Source organism: Eschrichtius robustus, chromosome 7 (genome assembly GCF_028021215.1).
Source record: "Eschrichtius robustus isolate mEscRob2 chromosome 7, mEscRob2.pri, whole genome shotgun sequence".
Lineage (NCBI taxonomy): Eukaryota > Metazoa > Chordata > Mammalia > Artiodactyla > Eschrichtiidae > Eschrichtius > Eschrichtius robustus.
The window spans coordinates 106764882-106791583 of NC_090830.1; the positions used below are offsets into that span (position 1 = coordinate 106764882).

Sequence of the window (26702 nt, forward strand, 5' to 3'; positions counted from 1 at the left end):
TAATGACTCAGCTTCCCCGAGTCAGTGCGCCGCCACCGGCATCACGTGACCACCCCCAGATACAAAGCCCTGGGTATCTGAGTACAGGCAGCTTTTCCCAGAGCCCCCACATGTTCAAAGTATCATAACTAAGTCACACTGGTTACCCCATTAATCTTGTAAACTCCGAGGGGATATGATTAAAATACCACCTGGATAGACTCCTGTTACACAGTCAGCGAGGAGCAAGAGAACGCCACAAAACACAAGGTTAGAGGGAAGCAAATGATGGGGAGAGAGCTCTTAGCCACCAGGAAGAACCCCAAGGCGAAAAAGAAAGTAACAGGATCGGTACAAAGAGAGGCACATGATTTTCCTTTAATTACCTTCAGTTTTAGGACTAGGAGTAGATGCAGGAAACTGGTAGGTAGGAGTGTAAGGATTGTCCTCTGCAGCAGAGAAAAGCAGTGGATTTTCAAACCATCCACTACGGAGTGGAGGAAGTGACAAATCTCCAACTGATTCTTTCAAATGACCCATTACCTATTTTAGTGTTATTAAAGCACACGGCATCACACTTGAAAAGAGATTAATGAATTAGAAAGGACTTGGTTATTTTAATATGGCATATCATGCAAATCAGTGAAATAAAATTTCTGCCAACCAAAAATGACAATAAAAACAAAATCTAAAAGCCAAATCTTATTCCTAAAATGGAACTAGAAGAATTAATTGAAGGCTAGGACAACAGATACACTGTCTAAGTTCATGGTACCTTCAGAATTTTGCTGGATTTCAGGAAGTTCAGGGAATTGGTACGTAGGGAAATAAGGGTTTTCTTCAGGAGTGTCTAGGCAGAGGAGCAGGTTTGGGAGAGAGAATAGAGGAAAATACAAATGGAGAGAATGAACGAATAGGAATCCACACACAATTCAGGCTCCTTGAATTCTGGAACATACTAAGCTTCACCAGGGATGAAAGAAATTCAAATTGCTTTTAAAAATCCAGTCCTTTTGCCTGAATTACTGAGACACGTCTAAAGACACAATATCATTTCTTTTCTTAGACAAAGAATCACATAAATACAGTCTCCGATAAGCAAAAGGCATTTAGCACAAAGCTGCAAATTTTCACCTTTTATGGGCAAAAAATATTAAGTATGCTAATAAATTGTGTGTAAAGAAAACAACTGTCACCAAATGATTTTTTTAAAAAATCAAAGCTTGTGCTGTAGACATTAGAATCAGGGCAAATTAGTGGATTCTTAATTTTCCAAATACCTCTGCCTAGGGCAAGTAGTTTCGCTCAGAATCTGTAATTTAGGTTGAGTTATCATCTATAATATATGAGAGGACCCATGCTGCCTGAGGGGCAGAATTACATATTTTTCACATATGCACCTGTGTCTCGGCATTTGGGCCGCCAAAGCTGGATCTAAAGGTGAGAGAGACACAGATTGCTGGGGAAATGGACATTGGCTTTAGGAAGTGACCAGTGGAACTGACACCATCTGATCAGACAGCCAGCATCACCACCGTGACTGAGCTCATCTACCTCAAAAAGAGTGAATTTACTCTTGGCTCAGAAACACTAAATACTGAGCGTCTCAAAATTTAGAAACAAATTGAAGAGGGGTACGCCCAGGTTCATTCTGAACACTGCAGGAGCTAATTAACAGTGATGTTAGCTGGCAGCCACAGTTAATCAGAGAGACTGGTCATCTGCAGCATAGGCTGACCAGACAATGACCAGATGCTTTTCCTTCGCCTTCGCGTGTCTTCTGTGCCAGGCGGCCAGACTGGATTTGGCCACAGGGAAGGACAGGATGCTCTGCCTGCAGGAGGAGTGGTACCCTTCCCACAGTGAAGCTGCATCCCTGCCCAGCAGCTGAGTGGTGGCACAGGCGGTTGGGAGCTGTGGGGCTTGCAACCTGCCTGAGCACTGGCCTGGGGTTCTCCCACCATGCTGGGTCCCCTGCTGGCAGCCCAGCAGGCCCCTGATTTGGAAGCACTACTCTCCCAGCTTGAGCGGGCTTTGTTGTGTCAGCTCTGGACTGGCTCTCAGGGCTCCCTGCCAAGTGCTGGTTCCCAGCTGGGGAAGATTATTTTTCACATTAACACCGTCATACAGGTGCACCATGCGTCCTACTTCACAAGGCAGAATTTGCTCTCATTTGGACCCTGCCACATCCCTCAGAGGAAGGGGAGGGGAACAAACACAAAGAGAGAGGTACATGATTGGCCCATGGTCACATGAGTGCTTGGGGGACTGAACCCAGACGAGAACACTTTTTAACTCCCAGTTCATGCCTTCTCAACTTGCTCTGCCTACAGGGCAGTCATGGGCTGACACCGGGAGGTGCACCTAAAGCCAGAAGCAGGTGGGAGTCGAAGCTGCTCACATCCCGGGCAGGCAGACGCTAAAGAACGCGGGCAGAGTGCTGGGCTCAGCCTGCTGCATCCCCAACATCTGGGAGGGAGGACTTGGGAGCCGACCTCAGCTCCCACATGTGAGGCAGGCGCACAAGCTCTCCTGCCCTCTCTGCTCTGAAGGTGCATGGCTGGGCTCAGGCAGGCCCGGGCCTAATGAGGTCAAGCTGCAGGGCCCAGTCTTCCGGCCAAGTGAGTTTAGGTCCTCACCACAATAGTCAACATATGGGCACAGCACAGCTTCTACAAATGAAAATCAATACCTCTGTTTAGTTTGTGGATCTGCTTAAACATGGTCTTGTACCAGTCTTTTGATCTCTCGGTGTTCTGGAGAAAAAGAGTAAAATAAAATGGAAATCTCAGCACATTTCAGAACTTCCATGATTACGAAAGCAAAATGCAAAGTGACAACGTCTCAAGTCAAAACTCATGTAATTCTATACATCTTTGTGATCTCACATGGAAATCTTTTAAATGCAAAACTGTTGAGAAAGAACAGACAAACCAAGAGATTCAGACCTGAATCTGCGGGGTACTATTGGGAGGCAGGTTTTGAAACCAGTGGACAAGGATCCACTTGAAATGTGTCCATTCTTAGGTAATTTTTAGAGAGAACCTCTCTCCATATATAGATGACTAAACTGAAGTAAAGGCTCCTAGAAATGTAAGAAACAAGGAACATATGCTATCACCCATTTCGGGTTACTCTGTAGAAGTATATCTAAGCCACCTGCATAGGGCTAGATTTAGCATGTATACATTAAAACGTAACCCATTACAGCATCCAACGCCAGAGAGTTTCCATCCTAACCACAAAGCTGGGTTGTTTTTTAAGACAAAAATAAAACAAGGAAGGAGACAGGTGGTTAGATCAGATACTTTCACTCCCACCTTACAGATGAGAAAATGTGATACAGAAAGTCAAAGGTCACAGAGCAGGTGAGCGGGAGGGCTGCCCAACAGGATGGTTAGCGGGAAGGGTCTGCTCTGTCACCCACAGGTTGTGCAATCCTGGGCAAGTAATCCCACCTGAGTCCCTGTTTCCTCATCTATAAAATGGGAATGATATTAGTACCTACCTTGTACAGTGAATCATGTTTAAATGAGATAATGCATTAGCAAACGAACACTGCGATCATTATTAGTAATAATTCTTTCTACTACTTATTATTATTATTGGAATACTTATTATTCCTTAGGACAACAATTCTTTTGAGGCTTAGCCCACTGCTGTTTCTATCAGCCTCCCCCAAAGGGACACAAAAACCTGTCCTTTGCTCAATGGAAATCACAGAGAAACACATCACAGCCAGTGTTCTGGTTCTGGCACATGGAGAGGGATGGGGTTCACCCCAATCCAGGTTCAAATGTGGGGCTTCTCTGGGATCCCAGGGCCTGCAGGAGGCTGGCGGGCCTGCAAAGCAGGGAGGGCTACGCCAGGGCTGCCACGAGACCCACCCTGTTCTGAGGCCTTGCAGGCTGAATCCACCCTGTGTGTCCCCAAGAGTCTCCCACTCTCCCTGGATGACGGGCTATCTCCCATCCAAGGGAACTTCTTCCTGAACGCCTGGTGGCAGGGACCCTGAGCCTCGCACTCTTCCCAGGGTTCTCTAACCCTGGACTACAGCACAATAACGAAGGAGATTGGGAAACACTGCCCACGACCTTCCCCTCTTGAACACACACATGCCTGAAGCCTCTCAGAAGTTCTGCGCAGAGAAAGCAATCTGCCTTTGTTCCACCCAGCTTTCCCCCACATTCATCGGACCATGAAACCCTTTTCTCATGGATTTAGTAACAGCTAACATATGCTTTGGGAAAAGCTGTCGCCCAGCTCTTAGACGCTCTGCAGGCCTCAGTGGGCTTAGAGAGAAGGCAGTGCTGAGGACCCTCCTTTTGAGGTCTCTGCCACCCACAGACGGGGTTCACATGGACCCAGGGGTGGACACCCGTCACTGGCCTGGCTTAGGACAAAGCCTAAGAAGGACCTGTAGGTCGGCACTCGTACCCGGAGTGGGATGCCCACATCATCCATGGAAACATCGCTTAGGTCCTGAGTGCTCTTTGCCACCCGCCTGCTGTCATCCTTCACCTTCTTCTCAGCAGCCCTGCCAGGGGAGGTGGGTTTTTCCTGAGTTGGTGCTGAGTCCTGCTCTCCCACTCTTCTTTCCAAGACAGGATCTGGAAAAGAAAAGCAATCATTAGCTCTTCTGGTGGCTCCAAAGCAAATTCCCCACAAACAATCCAGCTAGGGTAGAGTGTGTCTGCCAATTCTCAATTGCAAGGAGTTGTGCTTAGAGCAGGGGTCAGCAAACCATGGCCCAGCCCCCGGTTTCTGTAAATAAAGTTTTATTAGAACACAGCCATGCCCTTCGCTTATGTATTATTTACTGCTGCTTTGGAGCTACAACGGCAGAGCTGAGTAGCTGTGACAGAAACCGTATGGCCAGCAAAGCCTAACATATTTACCATCTGGCCCTTTTTTTTGTTTAGTATTTATTTTTTATTTATTGGATGAAAGATTAGATTCTGTAGTGTTTTACCATTTTCAAAAGTTTCACACACATGATTTCATATAATCCCATAATAACCCTTTGTCCTCCTACCCTTACATTGCCCCTCTCCCCTTCTTCTTACCCCACTGGGAACCACTAGTTTATTCTCTATACCTGAGTCTGTTTTTTTGTTTTATTCACTAGTTTGTTGTATTTTTTAGATTACACATATAAGTGATATCATGGCAGTATCTGTCTTTCTCTGACTTATTTCACCAAGCATAATGCCCTCCAAGTCCATCCATGTTGCTGCAAATGGCAAAATTTCATTTTTATGGCTGAGTCATATTCCACTGTATACATACCACATCTTCTTTATCCATTCATCTGTTGATGGACACTTAGGTTGCTTCCATACCTTGGCAACTGTAAATAATGCTGCTATGAACATTGGGGTTCATGTATCTTTTCAAATTAGTGTTTTTGTTTTTTTCAGATATATACCTAGGAGTGGAATTGCTGGGTCATATGGTAGCTCTATTTGAGGTGTTTTTTTTTTTTTTTTGAGAAACCTCCATACTGTTTTCCGCCCATTAGGCCCTTTTAAAAATGTGCGGACAGTGTGGTAAGTGCCCTATAGAGGACTGTACTTGGTGCTCCAGACATCCAGGTAGTTCTGACTTTTCTAGGAAGTCAGGGAGCAGGTAAACCACACGAGGGTGGCCAGACACTACTTGAAAGTTCTTGTTTCCCCTTGAGGAAGTCACTTAACTTTTCTGTGCCTCTGTTTTCTCATCCAGAAATGGGGATAACACTTCAACTGGCCAGCTCACAGCAATGTTGTGAGGACCCAATAAGACAGCTTACGCCAAGTGCTCAGAAAATGGTAAACTGTTAAATGCACATTAGAGTTTACTTAATTTCATCCAGGATTGGAAGCTCCAGAGAGCTAATAAACATACCACGTGTGGTCTATAGATTATAAAATGACTTAGTGTGTTGTTACTCCAAGGCATGCCATTTATTTACGGGAGGCATTTACAAAGCACCTGCCAGGCGCTAGGCGTTCACATGTGCTGTGGACATGGGGGTGAACCTTTCCCAGCCTGGTCTTCAAGGAACTGACGGTCTAGTGGGCAGAAAGAGCAGGAGAGCCCGCAATGAGAATGGAGGCAACCAGTGCTGACAGAGGAGTCCACATCCAGCTCCGCTGAGGAACTGGGTTCAGGCGCCACCCCTCAGAAGGGTCAGCCAGACAAAGAGGAAGTGAAGGATGCTCCTGGCAGAGGGAATGGCATAAGCAAATGCCAGGGGCCTCGGGACTACTCTGAGCTTATTATGGGCCAGGCAGTGCGCTAAGCTCTTCATGTATATTATCGCACCTCATCCTCCCAATAACTCTATGAGGAAGAAACTATCATCATCCCTCCATTTTTTAAAAACAGAAACAAGTAAAATTAATTTTTATTTTATTTACTCTATCTAAAATATCATTTCAACATGTAATCAGTATAAGCAATTACTAATGAGGTATTATACCTTCTTTATCTTGTACCAAGCACTGCATGTCAGTGTGTATATTATACCTACAGCACCTCTTGATTTGGATTAGCCACATTTTAAGTGCTCAATGGCCACATGTGGCTAGTGGCTACCACACTGGACAGAATAGCAGTAGAGTATGAATGCCCATGTAACCATTTATTAGTGTTGTGGTCTGCATTGAGCTTTTCAGAGTATCAGTTACTGATCCATTAAGTCATCCCTCCATTTTTAAAAAACAGGTAAGGGGAACAAAGCACAGAATAGTTAAAGTAGCCTGCCTGAGGTCACATAGCAGCACGTGGTCAAGCCGGGATTTGGCCTAGTGTCCACCTGACTCCAGCGGTCCTGTCTGAACCACATTCTGTCTGGCCTCCCTCCAAGGTGGGACCAAGGTTTCGAGCCTGGGAGCCTGGCCTGATCCAAACAGAGAAGTCAGGAAAGGGAACTGGGCTGGGGAAGGCAGGGAGAGAAGGCTGCCTGCACTTAGACAGGGTAACTTTGAGGAGACAGCGAGACACTCAAGTAGAAGTGCCCCGGAGACCCTGAAGAAACATGAGAGTGAAGCCCAGGGAGAGGCCCTGGAAGAGGGCGATTTTGGAGCCATCAGCACAAAAGTGATGGCTGAAGGCAAGGAGATGGAAGAGGTCAGTGGAGGAGATGACAGCAGAGTCAAGGGCCGAAGTCATGCACGAAGGAATGTCACAGTTACAGGCTGAAAAGCAGGAAAAAAAAAAAGGGTTCCCAGAAGCTTGCAGTTGTTGTTGGAGGGATAGGAGATGAACCGGAGAGGAACAAGCGAGGTGTCACTGAAACCAGAGAAGACAGAGTTCCAAGAAGTGGGATGGTAACGCGTCAGAGGAAAAAAAAGAAAACAGAAGAAAAGAAATTGAAGCAGAGGAAGCGGCATTACCTTAGGCAAAAAAAGAGTCACAGGATCTCTCTGAGGGAGAAAATTTCAGGAGGGGAGTGAGGGTAGACGCCAGATTGCAGGGGAAGGGGAGTCTGTGGGCAGGGAGCGGGCAGTTAAGTAGGGAGGGAGGTCAGCACGGAAGGAAGGAGTGTGTCAGATGGTCACCAGAGAGGCCAAAAGATTGGGGGGCAAAAAGGGTTACACCGGGGAGTCTAATGTCCTACTAGTGGAGCCCATGAGGTGAGACGGCGGGGGATGAAGATGTGCCCCGGCTATTAGTACGTGTCCGGGAAGGATCTGTTCATTGACTGAGGGAGAGGTTCTCACCTCTGAGAAAAGAAAACGTTCCGAGTGCTGGCGGGAGGACTAAACATTCCATGTTCCAGGGTACATGGAAAGCGGTGCCGAGGTCAGAGATGTCTGTGTGTGGAGGAGGGGTGTGGGAGCTGGGGAAACACTGCCGCCAGTGAGCTCAGGTTTACGACTTTCACAGACTGCTCAGTGGAGTGGCTTTGCCTGGGTTTCAAACAAACTTCTGAAATGAATACTCATTCTGGGACCGCAGAACAATTTCTAAACATTCTGTGCAAGACTCAGCTTCATGAGTGTTTCAGAAAACCCCATCACCGTAAGTTGTTGTTTTTTTTTTTTTTTAAAGACATAGGGATTTTCCTTAATTAAAACGATTTCACACTGCTCTGATTTTTTTTTAATTTTTAACTTTTTATACAATTTTAAAGGTTACGCTCCATTTACAGTTATTACAAAATATTGGCTATATTCCCCGTGTTGTACAATATACCCTTGTAGCCCATCTTACACCCAGTATGTTGTACTTCCCACCCCCTCACCCCCCCACTGGAAACCGCTAGTGTGTTCTCTACATCTGTGAGTCTACTTCTTTTTTGTTTTATTCACTAGTTTGTTGTATCTCTGGCATCACCACTGTAAGCTTTAAAAGATGTTAAGACCAGACTGGTTTTACGGGATGAGTTCTCAGGCTCCCACGAAATTCCCACAGGAGGCCAAGGATTTGGCAGGAAGCTCAGGAGGGTGGGGGGATGTTGAGTTACCAGAGTCCCCCCTTAACATGGCTGTGCTGAACACTCCCTTCCCGACTGGAAAGGCCTTGCCTAAGTGTGATCAAGTTGCAGCAGGTGAGGCTGATTTCAAGCTGTCTCACCAAGTGCTTAGAGACGCCCATAGTCCTCACGCTCTACTGTCATCCCTTCAGAGGAACATCACAGATATGCCAACCTCAGCGTTTCCAGACCTAGAGCAATTCTTAAGAAATTGTTAGGGCAGGTGGCTCTAGCAGCCATCACTTAACTGCAAAACTCAGGCTGACAGTCCACGGATTGGTTCCCAAGCTGCCAGAGTCCTTTTGATCTACAAAAATTAGCCCTGAACTCTTTTACTTTAGAAGCCTATGATCGTGTGATTTGTAATTGAGTGGGTTTCAGTACACAGAGGGCTGAACTGCAGCCTCTCAAGAAGAAGTGTTTCTTTATATAGTGGAAACCCAAGGTGACACTTCATTGTACCATGCAGGTGATGGGGCCACCCTGTGACATCCAATGGGTTACGATGAAGTCTTGCTGCTATGTCTCACTAGGCAAATACATGACATCCTGGAGCATTTCCTTCTAGTTTTATACTGTACTTTCAAAGGAAGGTCCTGGAAAGGGCCACTCAATAAAGGATGCTGCTGACGACCTGGACAGGGCATGTGTGTCTGTGGGAGGTGGGAGAGCATCCCTAGTCTTCACACCCAAAGCTTTGTGATTGAGGATCACAGCGCTGCTTACACTTCCCTCGGGGAAGGGAGGGGTGGCCTCTCCATACCCTATGCCAGCCCCTCTGTCCCAGCCCTTGTTTTCCTGTCTTTCCACCCAGGGGACAGGAGCTTCATGAGGCCAAATCCCATGTGGGTCTCATGCCTGGATGAATCTCATTAAGCATGAAGCCCCACAGAGGTTCAATAAAAAAATTCGGTTAGTAGGAGGGATTAGTCCTTCCAAGTCCCATCACCACTGGGGTTGGGGGGGAAAAGCCTTACTTTCTCTTACTCCAGAGCACAGACTAGAGCACCAGCCCCACCAGCCCTCTCTCCTTCAGGAGCTTCTGAACAAAATGGTGCTCTTCCTTTTTAAACAAAACTGCTTTTAGTGAGCACCTACTTTATGTCCTGCTCTACCAAATACCCTTAGTGGATCTGCACCAAAAGTGGAGGATGGAAGCGCTGGGCTTATTTTAAAGCGGAGGAAGTGGCCTGAGCCTGCCAGCATGATAGTGAAGCCCCGACATTCACACAGCACCTTCCAGTGTGCAAAGCACCCTCCCTCTTCCCATCACAAATGATCCCTACAACGCCTCTTTGAGGCAGGGGCAAGGATTACATGCCTATTTCCCATACGAGGAAACTGGCTCAGAGAGGTGAAGTCATTTACCCAGGGACAAACAGCTACTATAAGAGGGAAGAACCAGGACCGAACTCTGGGTCCCCTAACTTGCGTTGAGGTGCCTTTTCAAACTCCCCAAAGCAGGAAGGCGCCCACAGGAGCTCCTTTTCAGAGCTGCCCTGTTCTCAGCAATCTGGGCTGGGGCCAGGGAATGAAGTGGGCTGGAGTGCGGCAGCTCCAGGAGGGGTTAGCAAAGGGCACCCTGAGCTCAGCCATGGCCTGTCCTGTTCCTGCGGCCAAGTCCTGGATAAAGTGGAGAGGGTGTGAGAACCCCATGTCCTCCCCACCAGGCTCTCCACGAATCACAAGGACAGAAGCGGGATGAAGGAACACAGAACTCATGGAGCAGCTGCTCAGAAAAATGGTGGCTTTTGCTATCCACCAGATCAGGGGTCCTCAACCCCAGAGATCACGAGTACCGGCAAATCCACCACGTGCCGTGTGTTTGCATGCATGTGGCTGTGTGGCTTTTTCTAGAGAATGAATCTACTGCCTTGCTTAGATTCTCCAAATGAGTCCATGACCAAAACAAGGTTACAAGCCACGATATCACACCATTAGCTGCTTGAGGGCAGCACAGTTCCCCAAAACAGCCCCCGAGCCTGGCTTCGTGCCTTACACAAAGTAGGCACTCAATAAAATGACAAGTGAGCCAACAGAGGCACCTACTGACAACAGTAACTCATTTCTATCAAGCACTTGAGTGCCAGTGCTCAGTGCTAAGCTGCTGACAAGCAGAACCCAGGAGGCACTACTGCTTTCCCTATTTGGCAGATAAAAACTGATCTGTAGTTTAGATCATCAGTAACCTGCCTTAGGTCGCACCATCAGTAGTTGGGAGAACCAGGATTTTGGCTACAGAAAGCCGGAAGGAAATGGCCAAACATTCCCATTCCTGGGTTCCCTCCCCACCCCAACCTTGTCCCAATCCTGCACACTTTATCAGGGAGTGAGCCCTGATATCTGATTATATTTGCAGTCACTCCCCACCACTGTCGGCTCTTGATGAAACTTGCTATTCTAGTGCAGTCAGTACAAGCATCAGCATCGCAGGGGAGCTGCTTAGAAATTCAACTTCTGGGACTTCCCTGGTTGGTCCAGCGGTTAAGAATCCGCCTTCCAATGCAGGGGACATTGTTTCGATCCCTGGTCGGGGAACTAAGATCCCACATGCCGTGGGGCAACTAAGCCCGTGCGCCACTACTGAGCCTGCGCACCACAAATAGAGAACCCTGGAGCCCACGCGCCGCAACGAAGATCCTGCAGGCCGCCACTAAGACCCAACGCAGCCAAATAAATAAATAAATATTAAAAAAAAAAGAAACAAGAAATGCAACTTCTCGCCTATACCCATGAAATCCGAATCTCTGGAGGTGTGGCCCGGGAATCTGGGCTTTGGCCAGCTCTCCAGGAGGGTCTGATGCCAGCTCAAGTTCAAGAAGCTGTGCTCCCCAACCCTCTTCCAGGCACTGCTGGTCTGGAGGCTCTCCCCTTGGTCCATCATCCCAGGGTCATCTATTGGCATTTGCGTTTGCCACCCAAAAAGGAGAGAACTGATCCACATTTCCCAACCCCGGACTGTCACACCCTAGAAGAGAGACAGAAGCAATAGGAAGGTGGCTTCTTCAATGACGCTGGCCAGGAGCACTCCAGCCAAAGCGTAGCTCCTTGTCCTTTTTATTCAGAATAGCCAGTTCTTAGGGATCAAGGCACTTGTCACTGTCCCACTGGACACGTTTTACTAGTTTGCACCACTAGTGTGCCCCCACCAGCCTTCAAGTTCCAGGGAGGCAGGAACCATGCCTGTTTTTATCATCCTGGCAGCCAGCAATAAGCAGAGTTCCCAACACCATCAGAGAAGCTCGCAAGACTTCACTGATTGAACACATCAGGTGGTGGCCAGAAGATGGCTTTAGCAGGAACAGGTGTTAGTATGTAAATAAATATTTCTCACCTACCTGAAAGGCTGCTGAGTCGTTTCTGCTGTTCTGTGATAAAAAACAAAAAATACACAGTGTGAGTGAGATTTACACAGACATGGTAAGACCAAGAAGTCCTGGCGTAACTCGTTAGGATCCCCAAACCTGTGTCCTCACCGTCCTCTGGGCTTAGATGCTACAATGCTGTGTAGTCCAGCTGAATACAGGGATATTAATGTGGCTTCATCATCTGGGTGTGGTGTCTCCTGTCCCTCTCCCCCTAGATTTGTGCCAGGATTCGGGGAACAATCACGGTTTTCTGGTTGTTTGCATCTTAAAGTGATCTGATCACTGAAGGAGGCCCTCAACTCCCCTGGTCTCAAGGGAGCAGGACCTTATACACCCCAGTCTTGGTACCTTTTGAGGGAATGTAATCATAACCATGGCAGCTACCATCTGAGAGCGTGCTAAATGCCAGATATTGTTTTAAGAGCTTTCACATGTGTGAACGCTTTTAACCTTCACAGTTAACTCTAGCAGGTAGGTCAGCACTGGCTGAGAGACCTCAGACAAGGGGCACAAACTACCCAAGATGACACTGAAAATCAGAGCTGCGTCTAGAACCTGGGTTCCCCAGGTTTCTTTCCAACTCTAATCACCGGGTCCCACCGGTTCCTTAACAGTGGGAGGTCCATTGGTTTCCCACCCTCCTGGGCAGTCTCGCGGTGGGGAGGCCAGCATCTCCTTTGGAGAGTTCTGTGCCTATGTGCTTTGGGACAAGCACAAAAATGACCTTTACCTTCTACAGCTGCTAAATATAAAGCAGCCACATGTATAAAAATAGAACACTTGCCAGCCCATGGGTGCTGTCATCATTCCCCTTGGCGGCGTCCCCACCCTCCCTCCAGAACCAGCGTGGCGAGAAGTAAACAGAGCAGCAGGGGAGCTCACAGCCAGTAGAAGTCACCCTGTCTACATCGGGCATGTGGGCAAGGTTCACACTAGCTGGACCACAGAAGCCCAGCAGAGCCCTAGGCTCAGCTCTGCCAGCAACTTGCCAGATGGCACTGACCAACCACATAACGTCTCAGCCTCAGTTTCCTTGTCTGTTAAATCAAAGTGCTCACCGGATCTATGGTACCCAAACACTAGTCTCCAAGCCGGAGGCAAGGCCTTCCCTAGCAATTAAAAGCAAATTTATTCAATTGAAAAGATTATGTGGTATCGCACTTCTGAGGTGTGGAATAGCCTTTCCTTCATAGAAAGAGATGCATGCAGTGTAGATCACAGTGGTTGTTTCTCAGGAGTGTTATTTAGCAAAAGTTAGAAATTAGCAACCCCAGGCTAGTCCCCAGACCGTTTCACGTGACCATGAGATCCAGAAGTCTGGGACCGCGGAACTCCTGTCCTTCATGTGCTCCATGGACATGCCCTGCAAGCTTGCTGAAAAATGCAGAGCTTCTCCCCCATGCCTCCCCGCCAAAGACCTCCTGAATGTGACTCCCAGCGTGCTATGCACACTGAAGACCAAGAACCACCCAGGCACTCTCTCTCTCAGTCCTGAGAGTTTTCCAGTTTAAATCCTCCTCCCCAGACTGATCATAGCCATCTGCCCTCAAACACATGTGGGACAGAAAGCTGCAGAGAGAGGGGCAAGGGCTATGTTTACACAACCGCGAGAGCCAGGCCAGAGGTGCAGTGCCCCTCCGTTTGTTTGCAGTAGGGGGGCCTGGCCTGGGGAGACAGGGTTATTGTCACACTATGCCCTGGGGCAACCTAGGCAGGAGCAAAGGGAACCTTTTTTACGATGACTAAACTAGAATTCTAGAAGTAGAGCAGAGTTACCACTCCCTCAGGAGACTTTGCAATAGTTAAATTGTTTTCACGGGTACTTTTTGTGAGGCAAAGCAGGGCTGCCAGGCTGGGTAAATTCCAAAGCGAAGCCAAAAATGCCTGACCTAAAGTGAGCTGATGATTAGTGATCCAAAGCCGGTTGCACTAGGCGTTTCCGTTCTCCTCAACTCTTCCCGCCTCCTTAAGGAGCATAGGGGAAGCTACCTTTTAATTCCAAACAACAAACGTACTCGAACCCTTTTCTGAAGGACGTGTGATTCAGGCTGCACGATTCTGATGTTTAAGCCCAAAGGCAGGACTTGGACAAAAGAGAAAGGCAAGAACCAAAGGCATCTGAGTAAATAAGAAGACTCCATTTGTTCAGGGAAGAAGCAAAAAAGGAACTACAGGCACTTCTGTGCCCAAAAACGTCTCACTAGGTGTCATCAGAAGTAGCTGGCGTTACACTTGGCATTTCCCAAAAACCAAGTGGCCTTGGGAATAAACTGCCTTTCCTTCTGGGAACTAACTTGCTTCTTTTTTTTTGAGTGGGTTTTTTAAAAAGATGAGTCATAAAGAAGTTCATAGAGAACTGAAATTTCTCTTTGTCCTGCATTATGGACACTTTCTGGGCAGAGAAAGCTACTGCCAGTAAGGGGGATGGCACCGCTGAAAGGAAAGCAGGCTCTTACGTAGCTTAGTGTAGGGGGTAGGACCCTTCTATCTTTTGAAGAACACAGATTCATGGGTGAAAATTAATATGGGAACCACACAGAATGAAAAAAATAAAATTACTGAAATAACTAAGATTTGAGTGGGATGATTGTGAGAGAAAATGTTTCATTCATCTGCTTTTCAAGTTTGGGGCAGGAAATAGAAAACTCCATTTAATACGGAAAACAATTAAAAATAGACTCCAGTCCCATTCTCATCCAAGTCAATACAGAGAGGGAGGGGAGGAAAAGTATGAAGCAGACGAGCAGGGAGTCAAGAAAGGGAAGATTTGGTACCGAGCTTTGAGCTCTAAATAAAATAATTAAACCTCCACCGTTCTTTGAAATTCAGACTCAAGAGCCCTTTCTACACTAGGAAACTGCTTGAAGACTTTACATTTCACACTGCAAAGGACTTTTGTGAAGGGGAAGTTTATTCCTCTATGGAATTTCCAAAAGGAAAACTTGGGACTTAGAATCATCTTCTGGGATTTTAAAGCAGAAGGGTCAACATACATCCTTACTACCTCAATGTGCTCTGTTTCCCCTACGACATCCCTTCAGAGAAAGGGAAGAACCAACCAGCAGCAGTCAGAGAAACTCTAGAAAACAAACATGAAAACCCTCAGCAAAGCTGTCGGGGGCCACAAAGGGTAAGGGGCAAGAAGCCACACCAACGTCAAGTCCCCAGATGGTGTCACTGAGGGAAAGCCCAGTGCAGTGACTTCTGGAGAGAATGAAGGCCATGAGTCACTAAGAAAAAGTTCAAAAGCCTCTGTTTTAGAGATACAAAAACATGTTTTCTATTCTAGAAAATTTCCCATCCAGTAGGTTTTCTTTTTTTTTTTTTTAATTTTGGCGCTCAAAAGTTTGCTTTCTAGAAAATTCATGCCACAGAACTACAGGATTTAGGACAGTAATTAAAAGAGGTATTACTGCACCTGGATTTTCCTAGCAGAGCCCTGACTAGAATTCTCATGACGGTAATTAAGGGGCAGATGTTTTCCTTTCTGTCTTTTCTTTCTTTTTGGAGCTCCCATCTGAAGAAAACTGAATACCAAGGCTGTGGGACACACATCACCTACTTACTTATTCAGACACCTGACCTCATGCCCAGACAGGGGCCTCTGTCTGCTGCTGTGATCTACTTTGTGGGTCGTGGGAGCGAGTAAACTGGGGCAGGTGGCCTCGGGGAAGGATGGGATTTGTAGAAAATGCTGTGGAATGGCAGAATTCTTGCCCCAGATGTCACAGTGCAGCTATGGCTGATTCCAGCCAGCTGGGGGCGGGGTGCTCCTCGAAGATCCCTTACCTCGATTGTGTTGCAAGAGCACAATAGTAGGATTGACAATTGTCGTGGAGGGGTAGGCAGATGATGGCTTGCTAACTGGTGCAAAGGTCTGGGAATCAGTTCCAACGTGTGATGAAGAAACTTCATTTAGTAGAGGACTTGAGTCCTGAAAAGAAAACAAACGTTGTCACTCACTGCAACTACGTGAAACCAAGAGGTAACGCTTTTTAAAAAGAAGAGATTTAAAGCTTTACAAGGACCTTAATTATAAAAAGAAATGTAACCAGTGAGACATATTAATTCCAGTTAGAAGTTTAATCTGGAATGTTCATTCTCTTTGTTGGGATTAGTAAGGGGAGAGAAGGAAGGTGAATGTTACTCGAAGTCTCAGCAACGTCATTCATTATTTTCATCTGGTCATAACTGTGGCTCAATCCGGTTACTGAAAAAGCAAATTCGAAGAAGCATAACATGCAAAACTCATGCAATCCCCAGTGCAATCTGAGAACAAAAGGTGGTTTAATTGGGGAAAATCAGGAAAGTTTAGTACTTGTTTAGAGCAACATGAGACATTGTGAGGACGAGAAGCCATTGATGTAAGAACAGGGAAGAGTTAAGTACTGGAACTCTTGGAAAGCTACTCTTACCTACACCACTGAACGACCCTATTAGCACTTACTTCTGAGATTTGGACATTATCTTGTTGTACTGTGACATTTTCTCACTCTAATATTGACTGACAAAGATCTCTGAAGTAAAGACTTCTGAAAGTCCTGACTTTGAAATTCTGAGGTGTCTGCCAGAAATACCAATAAAATTATTACTACTAACAATATAATCTGCATGATGGGAATAATAGCAGTCTTTTTAAAGACATGAAAATAGGACCTCAAAATGTAGTAAAGATACGTAGACAGTTTCCTCTCTCATGCCTATAAATTTTGCAAAGTTTCTATTTGGAAGTTTACAGACCCCAAAGCCAGAGTGTCATTCCCAAAAGGTTTGAAGAACAAGACTGATAGTTACCTTCTAGATAAAAGTGTAGCTTAAAGCAATCAGTGTGCTCCAACCAGAGACGAACTGCTCCGTAAGTACCTGCAGGACAAGGGCTATGCCTCCCTTCCTCCTCTTCCCCCTGCACCTAGCACAATGCCCTGCAGACCATGGGTGCTCAGTAAATGCCACAGTAACTGACAGGAGTCGTCTATCAGCAAAGGTGTCTCTGAACAACCTCTGTAGCAAGAGAACTCGTGCCCACCAAAAGAGAGGATGTGAGTGTCAGGACCCGGGACAGCTCCTGACACACAGTAGGAGCTTCCTTTAAAAACACTGGCTTGGTCAGCTCACCTCTTCTGAAAGTGCCCTAATGTCATAGCTGTTAGTTATGAGTGGCAGCTCAGTTTAGTAAATAAAACCTTTTCCTAAGACTCGAGAGGCACAATATGATCTTGTTCAAAAAGTGCCTCGTCTCAATTTTTTCTTTTGTATAGTGGAAAAACAATTACACTTTTCCTAATTTACTTCCAAAGTGATGTAATAAAGATAACTCTGCCATAATGCACCCAAGAAACAAAAAATCAGGCATACAGCTCCTTAAAGTATAAATGCCTGGATGAATCGTGTGAACATTAAGCATCTCACAAATTTTACTCTGGCGTAAATCTTATTTCTGGAACATCACAAAAATAGCTATTGGCTAAAAGAACCTGGATCAATTAACATGAATTTTCTTCCCTCTTACTCTCCAATCACTGCAGATGGAGCAGATATCAACTTGTGGCTTGGCCACCATCCACAGGGGCTCCTGTTCCTCTTGACAATTCTCACTCATTGCAGGAATCCAACCAGTTTCCTTTTTCACCTCTTACTCTGTTCCTACCCAGGGCCAAACCAGAAGTTATCGGGCCAAAGGAAGTCCTGCTGGGAAGTCAGTACCAGGCTGACCAAACAGGTTTGCGAAATGGAGGACACTGTCCCAACTAATCTGTCCTGGCACACATGAGACAAGCTCAATATGAAAATCTAGATCTATGCAAATGACAAAGTGCAGGGTACACAAGAAAGCTACTCATGATATACCAGTGCACTAAAAATAAGATTTGCTTTACATGCTGCTCCAGAGAAACATTCTGTGCCTATACTCTCCAAAACAAGAGTGGCTTCTAAACGCACCTATAAATTGAGCTGGGGTGAAGAGAATGCATCAGCGAACAATCTAGCACTTTCCTCCAACAGGGCTGAGTGGAAAAGCTCAAAGCTAGGATATCCAAAGCCCCGGGGCCACATGTGGCCAGGTCCTCACCTAACCGTGTTGTGCTGTATCTAGAGATTAGAGAAGAGGACCCTGCCCGGGATGTAGCCTTTCCCAGCTTTGGCGTGCCTGATATCTCACTGTAATTTCTCTTACAAGTCAAAAAACAAGTTTCCTTCCTGCTTTCTGTGTGACTGGCTTCAGTTTAATGAGCCACCGGAGCCAGTTTTGTAGGCATACCTCTTTACGCAGAGGGATGTCAATGAACGTTTAATTCCATCAGCCAACTGCATGACCCACTAGGTTGCTACATTTTAAAATGTGGTCCACAGATCCTCAGCGTCAGAATCCCCCAGGATGCCTGTTGCCAAATCTCAGTCCTCGGCCCCTCCCCAGACCCACTCAATCAGAAACTCTAGGAGTATAACCTCAGAGGATCCCATGTACGCTACACTTGAGCACCAATACACCACTCAGATAAATCCTGCTCACAGCTGTGCCCACAGAATCTAGCGGGAAAACTAGAACGTGGCAGGAACTCAATGATGAACTGCTACTTAGTCAGCTACTTATTTTTGAGGAGCTCTGGTCCATTTGCTAGGGCAACCCCTCAGCCCCAAAGCTTAACAGTTACTGGGCACTCTCTGCGTGCCAGGCCCTGTATCAGAAACTTCTACGTACTCAGTTCCACTGCACCCACAGCCCCGACAGATCCGTACGTCCCCATTTTACGACTCACACTGAGGTTCTTGCAGTTTCTCGGCTCCCAGGGCTCCTGAGGCGAGAACAGACTGAGCCCTTGGACTTGGCCTTTCCTCTAAAGCACTTGGGCTTTCCCATTACGATGGGGACTCGTCCCTCGCAGGACAGGACCTGAAGTGTCGGGACGCTCTAACTTCCCGTGACCACTGGGGCAGGTACTGTTTTGCCTCAAAAGCCCCTGGCAGCCACCCTGCAGGGGCCCCAGCAATTTTCTGCCTTTTGAGGAAACAGTGCTAATGCTCGTACCAGGCTTGTATATCCATTTGCTCAATTAAACTTTTTTTTAAACCCAGTCTCTGCCATTGCTGTATATAAAAGAGAGTTTGCTTACTTGCAAAATCAGCAAGAGTGAATCCTTCCCTCCCCTAGAATCTCCCTGCTCCCTGTTAGAGAAACAGCACCATGCCTACTGTTGGCTTTTCCACGCAATTCCTCAGCTTTCCTTCGCTCTCCGCACTACATCTGCCTGGCCTACGAAGAGCACAGCTAGCCAAAGGAAAGGCCACAGAGGTGGTTTTCTCTGCAGGAAGATGTGCATTCCAAACAGGACAGAGAGGAAGAGGGTCTAGAGAGGTTGCTGAACAGCCACAAGGGGCCCACGGAACACATAGGGGAGGCATGCTCTAGTGAAAGCAAACACGGTTCCGGTCATCACACAAGCACAGGGCAGCCAACGTCTCTCTCAGAACTTAGTACTTGAGTGAGAAAGGGTTTTTTGGTTTTTCTTTCTTTTCTTTTTTTTTCTCTTTACTGCCGGGAGCAGACATTCAGGAAAGCCGTGAGGAAGGGGATCTAGCAAGCTTACGGTACTCGAAACAGCTCCCGTGAGGCCAGGCTCCGAGATTCTGCGGAGGCCCTCGGGGACCGGAGGGGCCAGCGGAGGCGGTGGTGAGAAGGATGGCGGTGTCTGGCTAACGGGGGGGAGGGAGCCAGGAGTGCTGGCTGGCTGGCGGTGGTGAGACCGCCTCTGCAGATGAGGGGGAATGAAATCGTCTAGAGTCGGCAAGGTCAGAGGTGAGCCGGCAGGGGCGGCCGCCGGGACCGGGGGGCTGTGGGGCCCCAGAGATGCTGGAGGTCTGTCAGTGCCTTCGTGCCCTCTGTCAGTGTTAACCAGGTAGAGAGGGACAACTATTACCTCAGGCTGGGCTGGGCTGGAGGAAGTGGCATCCTGTAGGAAATAAGGGGGTCATTACGTAAAGGGGTACGGCAGGGAAGAAGGAATTCCATATTTAAACAGCTGAGAGCGGACATGCAGTGATGTACTCTGAGAAATATTTAATCAGTGCCCTTTCCTCAGAGTACACGAGACAGTCAGTGCTAGCCAGCTGGCCTCCTGACACTCTATGACACAGAGGGAACCCCATCCAAGTTTACTTTCCATCCATCTATTTTTGAGTCCTTCTAACACTTGAGAAAAAGAGAACAACAGAACAGGCAGGCAGGCTGTGTTTAACCCCAAAACTGCTTGCAGAGCCCGAAAGCTTGGGAGTAAATACAATTTCTTTGGCACCTTGTTACAAAACACATGTAACATATAATAGCTCACCATATTATTAGTCTACGGATTCCACGCTCCAGCATACTTACGTATTTACAGAAAAGAGAGGCGGGGAGACACAGGGAGACTGTGCTGAGATGTTGAGACAGAAGGGTTTGAGCCTCAAGCTGCAGCACCACTCACGAGGAAAAGGAGGTAGGGCGGCCCAGAAAACAAACAAGCTGCTCGCATGAGTTTTCGAAAGAGAGGGTGTAGGAGACACACAAACATTCCTAATTCCTTGCCTTGGCTGGATAACACGGCTGCAAAAGGTAAGGTTGTTTTCTCTTCCGGTTTTCGGGATCAGAGGTAACCTGGGGGCCTAGCACAGGTGGTCTCACTGCGTCTGCTGACGAAGGCCGAGTCCCCGGGGAAGGACTCTCGCCAGGGCTAAGGGCATCCTTACGGATGTCAGAGAATAGCTTGGGAGGGTCAGGAGGAGGAGCGGAGGGTGGCTTCCCCGTGCCGGCTGTGCAGGAGGCAGTGCTGGGAGCCGGTGCTCGAGTGCCCGCAGCTTCCAAGGGAGTGCCTTTGTCTGGGTCACGTGCAACACCAGAGAGGTTTTCCGATGCCACGGGGCGAATGTTATGGGATAAACAAGGTACATATAAGCTGCTGACCTTTTTATTCCCAACTGCCTCATGACGTGGGTTAGAGCTCACATTCTCTCTATAAACTGTCCTGGCAGCTGCACAGCACTGCTGGGGGTGGGACCAAGCACTGGGGAGCGTGGAACCCAGAAGTGAGGGCCCAGGACACAGCACACCTCTGGGCGCTGATCTGGCTGCCAGGGGGACGGAGATGGGCCGGGGTCGTGAGGGGCTCTGCTGGCTGGGGGTGCCGGGTGGGACGTACGGCTTTGGTGAGCTCAGGTAAAGGGAGTCCTTGAAGGAACTGCGGGTGCCAGGGGGCTGCCATGCAAAGCAGTCCTCTTGAGGGAGAGGAGGGCGTGGGGGAGAGAGGACCTTTGGTAGTATTTTTAAGACACAATAAAAGGAAAGAAAGAGGAGGGGAAATGGAAAGAAGGATGACCATTAGAAATAGTAGCACAACATGACCTGAAGAAAAAACAATTCTGGACACGTTTTTAAGCAAATCCTCAGCTTAGACTCTTCATGGCCTGTACATTTTTCCTTGCGGTAAAGCCAAGGAGTGAATCCTACTCACCTGGAGAGGCAGGCCTGACTCTCCTTTACATCACAGGGAGGCTGAGCTCAGCCCAGGTGCTAAGTCAGGTTGACACGAGTCCTAGGTTGACCTGTACCTTCTGAGACCTCCTGACCCAAGAAGGGTGCCCAAGGGTTAAACGCCAGCGGAAGAAGCCCCAGAGGCCCCAGTTTTCTCCAATCCTCAAAGATTTTCCTCTTTGTACCTTCAGCTTTAAAAGTTTAAGTTCCCTCCAACTCTTGAGTGTCTTCCATTCTTTTCCCTCAGGAAATGGAGAACTGGAAGAATCATCCTTAGTTGTTCACAGGAGGCAGCCGTCTTAATTGAGTCACTAAGATTTAGCACTCAATTCCATAAGCATAACAAATTAAAACTCACCAAGAAGAGAATGCTAAGGACTTAGAATCCACACGTGCTCTTGTCTCAGAGGAAACAATTTGATGGAACTAATTATTAGAAGGAAGACAAGCATGAGATTAAAAACATGCAGTCTCCCATTTTTGATGCACCCAGAACAAAGAGACCAGGCAATGAAGCATTTGACTGGATTGGACTGTGCCTGTTTACCAAATTCCAGACCATTCCTCATTCCCATCCAGCCCACCAGGCACAGACAATCCTAAAAGGGGGTGATCAGCCTCAGGCTCATGGTTTAAGCCCAAAGCTCTGGCTCCAGGCTCAGAGCTAGAAAACTGTAGTTCCCATCTCATTCCCTCTCCCTCAACACAGCCCCGAGCTCCTCCCTGGGTCTCAGCAAGGCAGAAGGTCAGGAAATGGGGTAAATCTCCAGATGATCCCCATTTCAAGGAGAGCCACCTGTCCACCTGTGGCTCAACCAGGAATCAGACCATAAGATAAGGAAAGTTTATTTTCCTAATGTTATGGACTGGATGTGTGACCCCTCAAATTCATAAGTTGAACCCCTAACCCCAAGTGGTGGCATTTGGAGATGGGGCCTGTGGGTGGTAATTAGGGTTAGATGAGGTCTTGAGGGTGGGACCCCATGATGGGATAGGGGTCCTTATATGAAGAGGAAGAGAGACCAGAGCCCTCTCTTTCCACCAGGTGAGGACACAGTGAGAAGGCAGCTGTCTACATGACAGGAAGAGAGCCCTAACCAGGAACCTAACAGGCTGGCACCTCGATCTTGGACTTCCCAGCCTCCAGAGCTGTGAGAAATAAATGTTTGTTGATTAAATCACCTGCCTTTGATATTTTCTTATAGCAGCCTAAGTTAAGACACCTAGATTTTCTTCACTGGCCCCTATCTTTAAAGATAGCCCAGTATGAGAAGAAAATGAGAACCTTCCACTAAATTGCACAGGTAAGGTATATTAGAGTTTGGTTGATAAATGGTAAATGGATTGTGACTCCAAACTGGGAGGGTGCAAGGGTGTGGGCCTATTTGTATTTTATTTTTATTTTTTTTTGTGGAGAGCAGGCAGCAAGGGGAAGGGACGCTAGTGAGGGTAAATAAGTGAGAATAAAGTTTGAGTCTGGACTAGAATATCAACCCAGAGACAGTAAACAACCCATCCCTCAGCAAACTAGGTTAACTTGACGCCTATCCTTTCCACAGGGTGCCCAGGACACTGCCAGTGGAATGTGGCCGTGTGTACCAGCCAAAAATACAAAACGTATTTTCAGTCATTAGTAAGAGCAAAACCATCCAGATGTACTCTCTTGGTTTCAGTGAACTTAGGCTGGAGGTTGGGGTGTACTCACAGACTAAAATGATGTTCTCTAGAAACAAAACACTTGACCAAGCACGCACCAAAGAGACCGCAGGTAAGTTGATGATGGTTGTCAGGGAGGTAAGTAAAAGGCAATTTTGAGTTAGGCTCAAATTTACTTTTACTTCGAGCTCAAGTGTCCCACATGTGATTTCTTCTTGCCCAAAGACGGAAATCGGTTTCAATGACTTTTTAACTTAATTTGGCTGTGGCCATATAAGGTGCCAGGGCTGCATTATTATATCAGGCCTGAGCCTTCCCAGGGCTCTGACCCTGTAGAGAGGACGCTTCCCCAGAGTGTTGACAACGCACTCAGAGCCAAGGCCTTCCTGTCCTGGGGCTCCTTTTAGCCCTAGAGAAGGAGGGGGACAGGCACAGTCACTTTACATGGAAGGAACTACTTTCTGTTTTATTGTAAACATTGTGGGAACCATATAGGTAGTTGGCATTCCTCCCCAGCTGGCTACTAATGAAATTCCATTTATCTTTTTAGAAGATGGGATGGTGACAAAAATGGGGCTGCTTGAAGAATCTGACACGTTCCTAGTATGTACAGTTCCAGAAACTATCAAGCCCTGCCTCCACTGGGGATCCCCAAGATGATGCTGTCAGAGAGGGGAAAGCCCTGATTCCGTGTCGCTGCGGGTGAGGAGAGCAGGGCAGCAGGAGGAAAGGCAGATGTGGGAGCATCAGGAGGATAGGATTCCCCTCTGGCCCGTGTGTCCTTGGACTCCAACTCAATCCTTAGGAGGAGATGCTAGGCCTGCAGGGGTCTGAGAGCTGTCTTCATCTGAAACCAAGCCAGAGCAGTCAGCAGCCCAGCCCACCTTGGCTTTGTCTAAGCCAGCGTATACTTACAGCTCTGGCAATGGCTATAGAGACCAGAAGTCATTTTTGCTTTCAGAAAACGAAATCTACGACCTAAAGCCTCTTGAAAGTTGGATAGCCAATTTTACACTGAATATACAGATAACACCTCTACATCAGCAATATGCCAGGTATCCTTTCAGACACCCAGGTAAAAAGAAAATTCTTGGATAGTGACAGATGAGAAAATGCATACACTATTCGTAGGCCATATTACAACATGATTATCCTTGTTATGAGGCTCACCCTTACAGACTCCTTGAGGGCAATGTTTACACAGTGATCCAAACACAACGAATGCTCAGTAAAGTTGCTGTAAGTACATGTATTTAAAGGGGATTTTTATTTACTTCACACGCTGTTAAAATTCTCTCTGTAGAAGAGCTATTTAAGAAGCCAAAAGGAATTAGTGAGCTACCCTTTGGGCTAAGTCCCTGATAGTGGAAGAGGATGTGATTCTACACTTGCCTTGAATTAATCAGCACTACTTCCTACCCTGGATATAGAGCCAACTGTATCCAACCTGGAGAACGCCAAGAAGGAAGTGTGCCTGCCACCAGCAGCAGACTTAGATGCTGGGAAAGGTCTTAGAAACAGGGAAACTATGGCCAGTCATTTACCAGACAACAGACCTCCCACATCCCGAGTCTAATGAGGACTTCAGGAGGCCGGGCCCATTCACAGCTCCTGGCCCTGACCAGCGGCCCTGCATGCACGTGGCAGTAGCTACAGGAGACAGGCCATGGTAGGGGCGGGGAGGCTGAGTAGTGCTGCCTTGGCACTCGATTCAGCAACCTCCTCTAAGCCTGGGAGACAAGGGTCTGCAAAGGGGAAGGAAGGCATCATCTCGGACTTGGTTTCATTCCAGGGACGAGAGCAATTTTATGTCCTCACGAGCAGAACCCAGAGGATTATCGGAGAAGGGGGGTGGGAACAAGGAAGGCCTGCGGATTCCCCAGGCTCCTTGCGAGTTGTGGGAGCATGTGCACCGAAGGCAGGCGGGCGCAGGGAGGTGGACTGCATAGGGAACACATTTCTGCCGCATTTTTTTGAGCAGCGCAGCTCTTTTTAAAAGAAAGGATTGCTCTGTTCCATGGATATTACTCCGCTATATAAAAACACTCTTCACAGATTGCCTGAATTAAAACAGGGTCTATTACTTTCGTCAAGATGGCAAAGTAGGGAAGTCCCTGGGCAGTCCAGTGGTTAGGACTCCTCGCTCTCACTGCTGAGGGCCCGAGTTTGATCCCTAGTTGGGGAACTAAAATCCCGTAAGCTGCACAGTGCAGCCAAAAAAAAAAAAAAGGCAAAGTAGCAACAGGAAGGGGAAGAAAGAAAGATGAGGAAAACAACTTAGGGGGAAAACTTAAGCAAAATTATTCCTACTGCAAGTTGTACAACGTGGGGTACACTTTCTTTTGTAGGGTAGCGCTAGGCAGTGTAAAGCCCGCTGTATTGCCATTCTGACTTCCGCCTGCTTCTAGGCTGCTGGATTCCGAGCTGGCCACAGCTCCCTGACCTTAATCTGTAAGGACGGAGCTGCTGAAACTCTTACAGCCTCAACACGAGCAAATTAATGAAATAAACACAGAGTGCAGTCCCCTTTTGAATATTATGCTCTAAAGAGTTTTTATAAAACAGGCTCAGACCTTTTTCCCACCTGTCATTCCCTCTTTCAGAACATTTCCACACACGTTTCAAACCTACGGAATATTGGGCTTATGCTTCTGATACCCTGGTACAGACCAGCCTCATCCCATACATCTGCTTCCCTTGACCCCAACTTCTCCCTAACTCTGGTCCTCCCGGGGCTTTTTCAGAGTTGACCAAAAGTGGGACTCAGAAGCCAGTCCATCATCCAGCTGGGCGAGCAGGAAGTCACAAGTGCAAGCTAAACGACTCAAGAACAGTCCCCACCCCACCCTTGGGCGCCCGCCTACCTGAGGCTTGTCGGAAGGAAGGTTGGGATGCACACTTCGGTAGCCCTTGGCAACGAGTGGAGAGGGCTGGGCGTTTCCATTGGCATCAGCATTGGAAGGAAGCCTCCACTCATCTGAGAGATGAAAAAAAAAAAGAAACCCCTCACTCACAGGAACACTCCCTGGTTCCCCTCTAATTGAAGGGTTCCTGGTGGAAGGTAGGGACAGAAAGGATGCAAGAGAAACCATACCTGCTGAGGAATTCTCTGACTCCAGAACTACGTGTGGCACAGAAAGGATGAAAACAGGAAGGGGGGAAAACAGAAATGGTTACGTTTGCAGGAAACAAGCACGTACTGCACAGAAAGACGAAACTCCAGCACCCCATTGCCTGACACAAAATGCCCTCAGTCACGATGGCCTAATTACCATAGGAACCCACTCTAAACCATGATGTGCTCACAGGCGCTGACCTTTGAAAACACAAGGCTCACATTCACAGTAATGAAGAAACAATTGTTCTTGACATTCTTATTTTACAGACAAAAAGGCCACAGAACTCTCCTGTCCAGCCCTGACTCACTAACTTGCATTCCCCTTTTATAAGCCTGACGTTGGCCCAGAATGACCTCTCCTCATCAGCAGCCTGGGCTAATTAACAGACCCGGAGAGGGAGACATCGATAAGCACTTTTTCCATGGCTGTTGGTGCTGCGCAAAGGGGAGAACATGATTTAAGCCCCAAGGTATCTGCTGTGATAAGGGCTTTTTTTCCTCCCTGACTGCCTTTCTTCTTTCCATTAAACGAGCTACATAAACATTTCAAAATCTAATCACCCTGAGTTTTCATCATACTACAAGGCACCCTTGTCCCCCTTCAGCCAGCTACCA

The 26702-nt window shown here is 47.4% G+C and overlaps 1 protein-coding gene across 15 annotated transcripts in view; it reads right to left on the reverse strand.

The window, feature by feature from the left end:
• Nucleotides 1-26702, reverse strand: part of SORBS1 (sorbin and SH3 domain containing 1) — a 243256-nt gene that overhangs the window by 73722 nt on the left and 142832 nt on the right. For 5 of the 15 annotated variants that reach the window (XM_068548255.1, XM_068548254.1, XM_068548243.1 and 2 more), the window contains 6 exons: nucleotides 26064-26090; nucleotides 25834-25946; nucleotides 15598-15742; nucleotides 11779-11808; nucleotides 4417-4589; nucleotides 2672-2735 (listed from right to left, as the gene is read on the reverse strand). In XM_068548255.1, coding sequence (XP_068404356.1) covers nucleotides 2672-2735; nucleotides 4417-4589; nucleotides 11779-11808; nucleotides 15598-15742; nucleotides 25834-25946; nucleotides 26064-26090 — 552 coding nt within the window. Of the gene's footprint in view, nucleotides 1-2671; nucleotides 2736-4416; nucleotides 4590-11778; nucleotides 11809-15597; nucleotides 15743-19394; nucleotides 19758-25833; nucleotides 25947-26063; nucleotides 26091-26702 lie in introns of all 15 variants that reach the window. The other 10 variants (XM_068548246.1, XM_068548245.1, XM_068548244.1 and 7 more) reach the window with 4 other exon arrangements.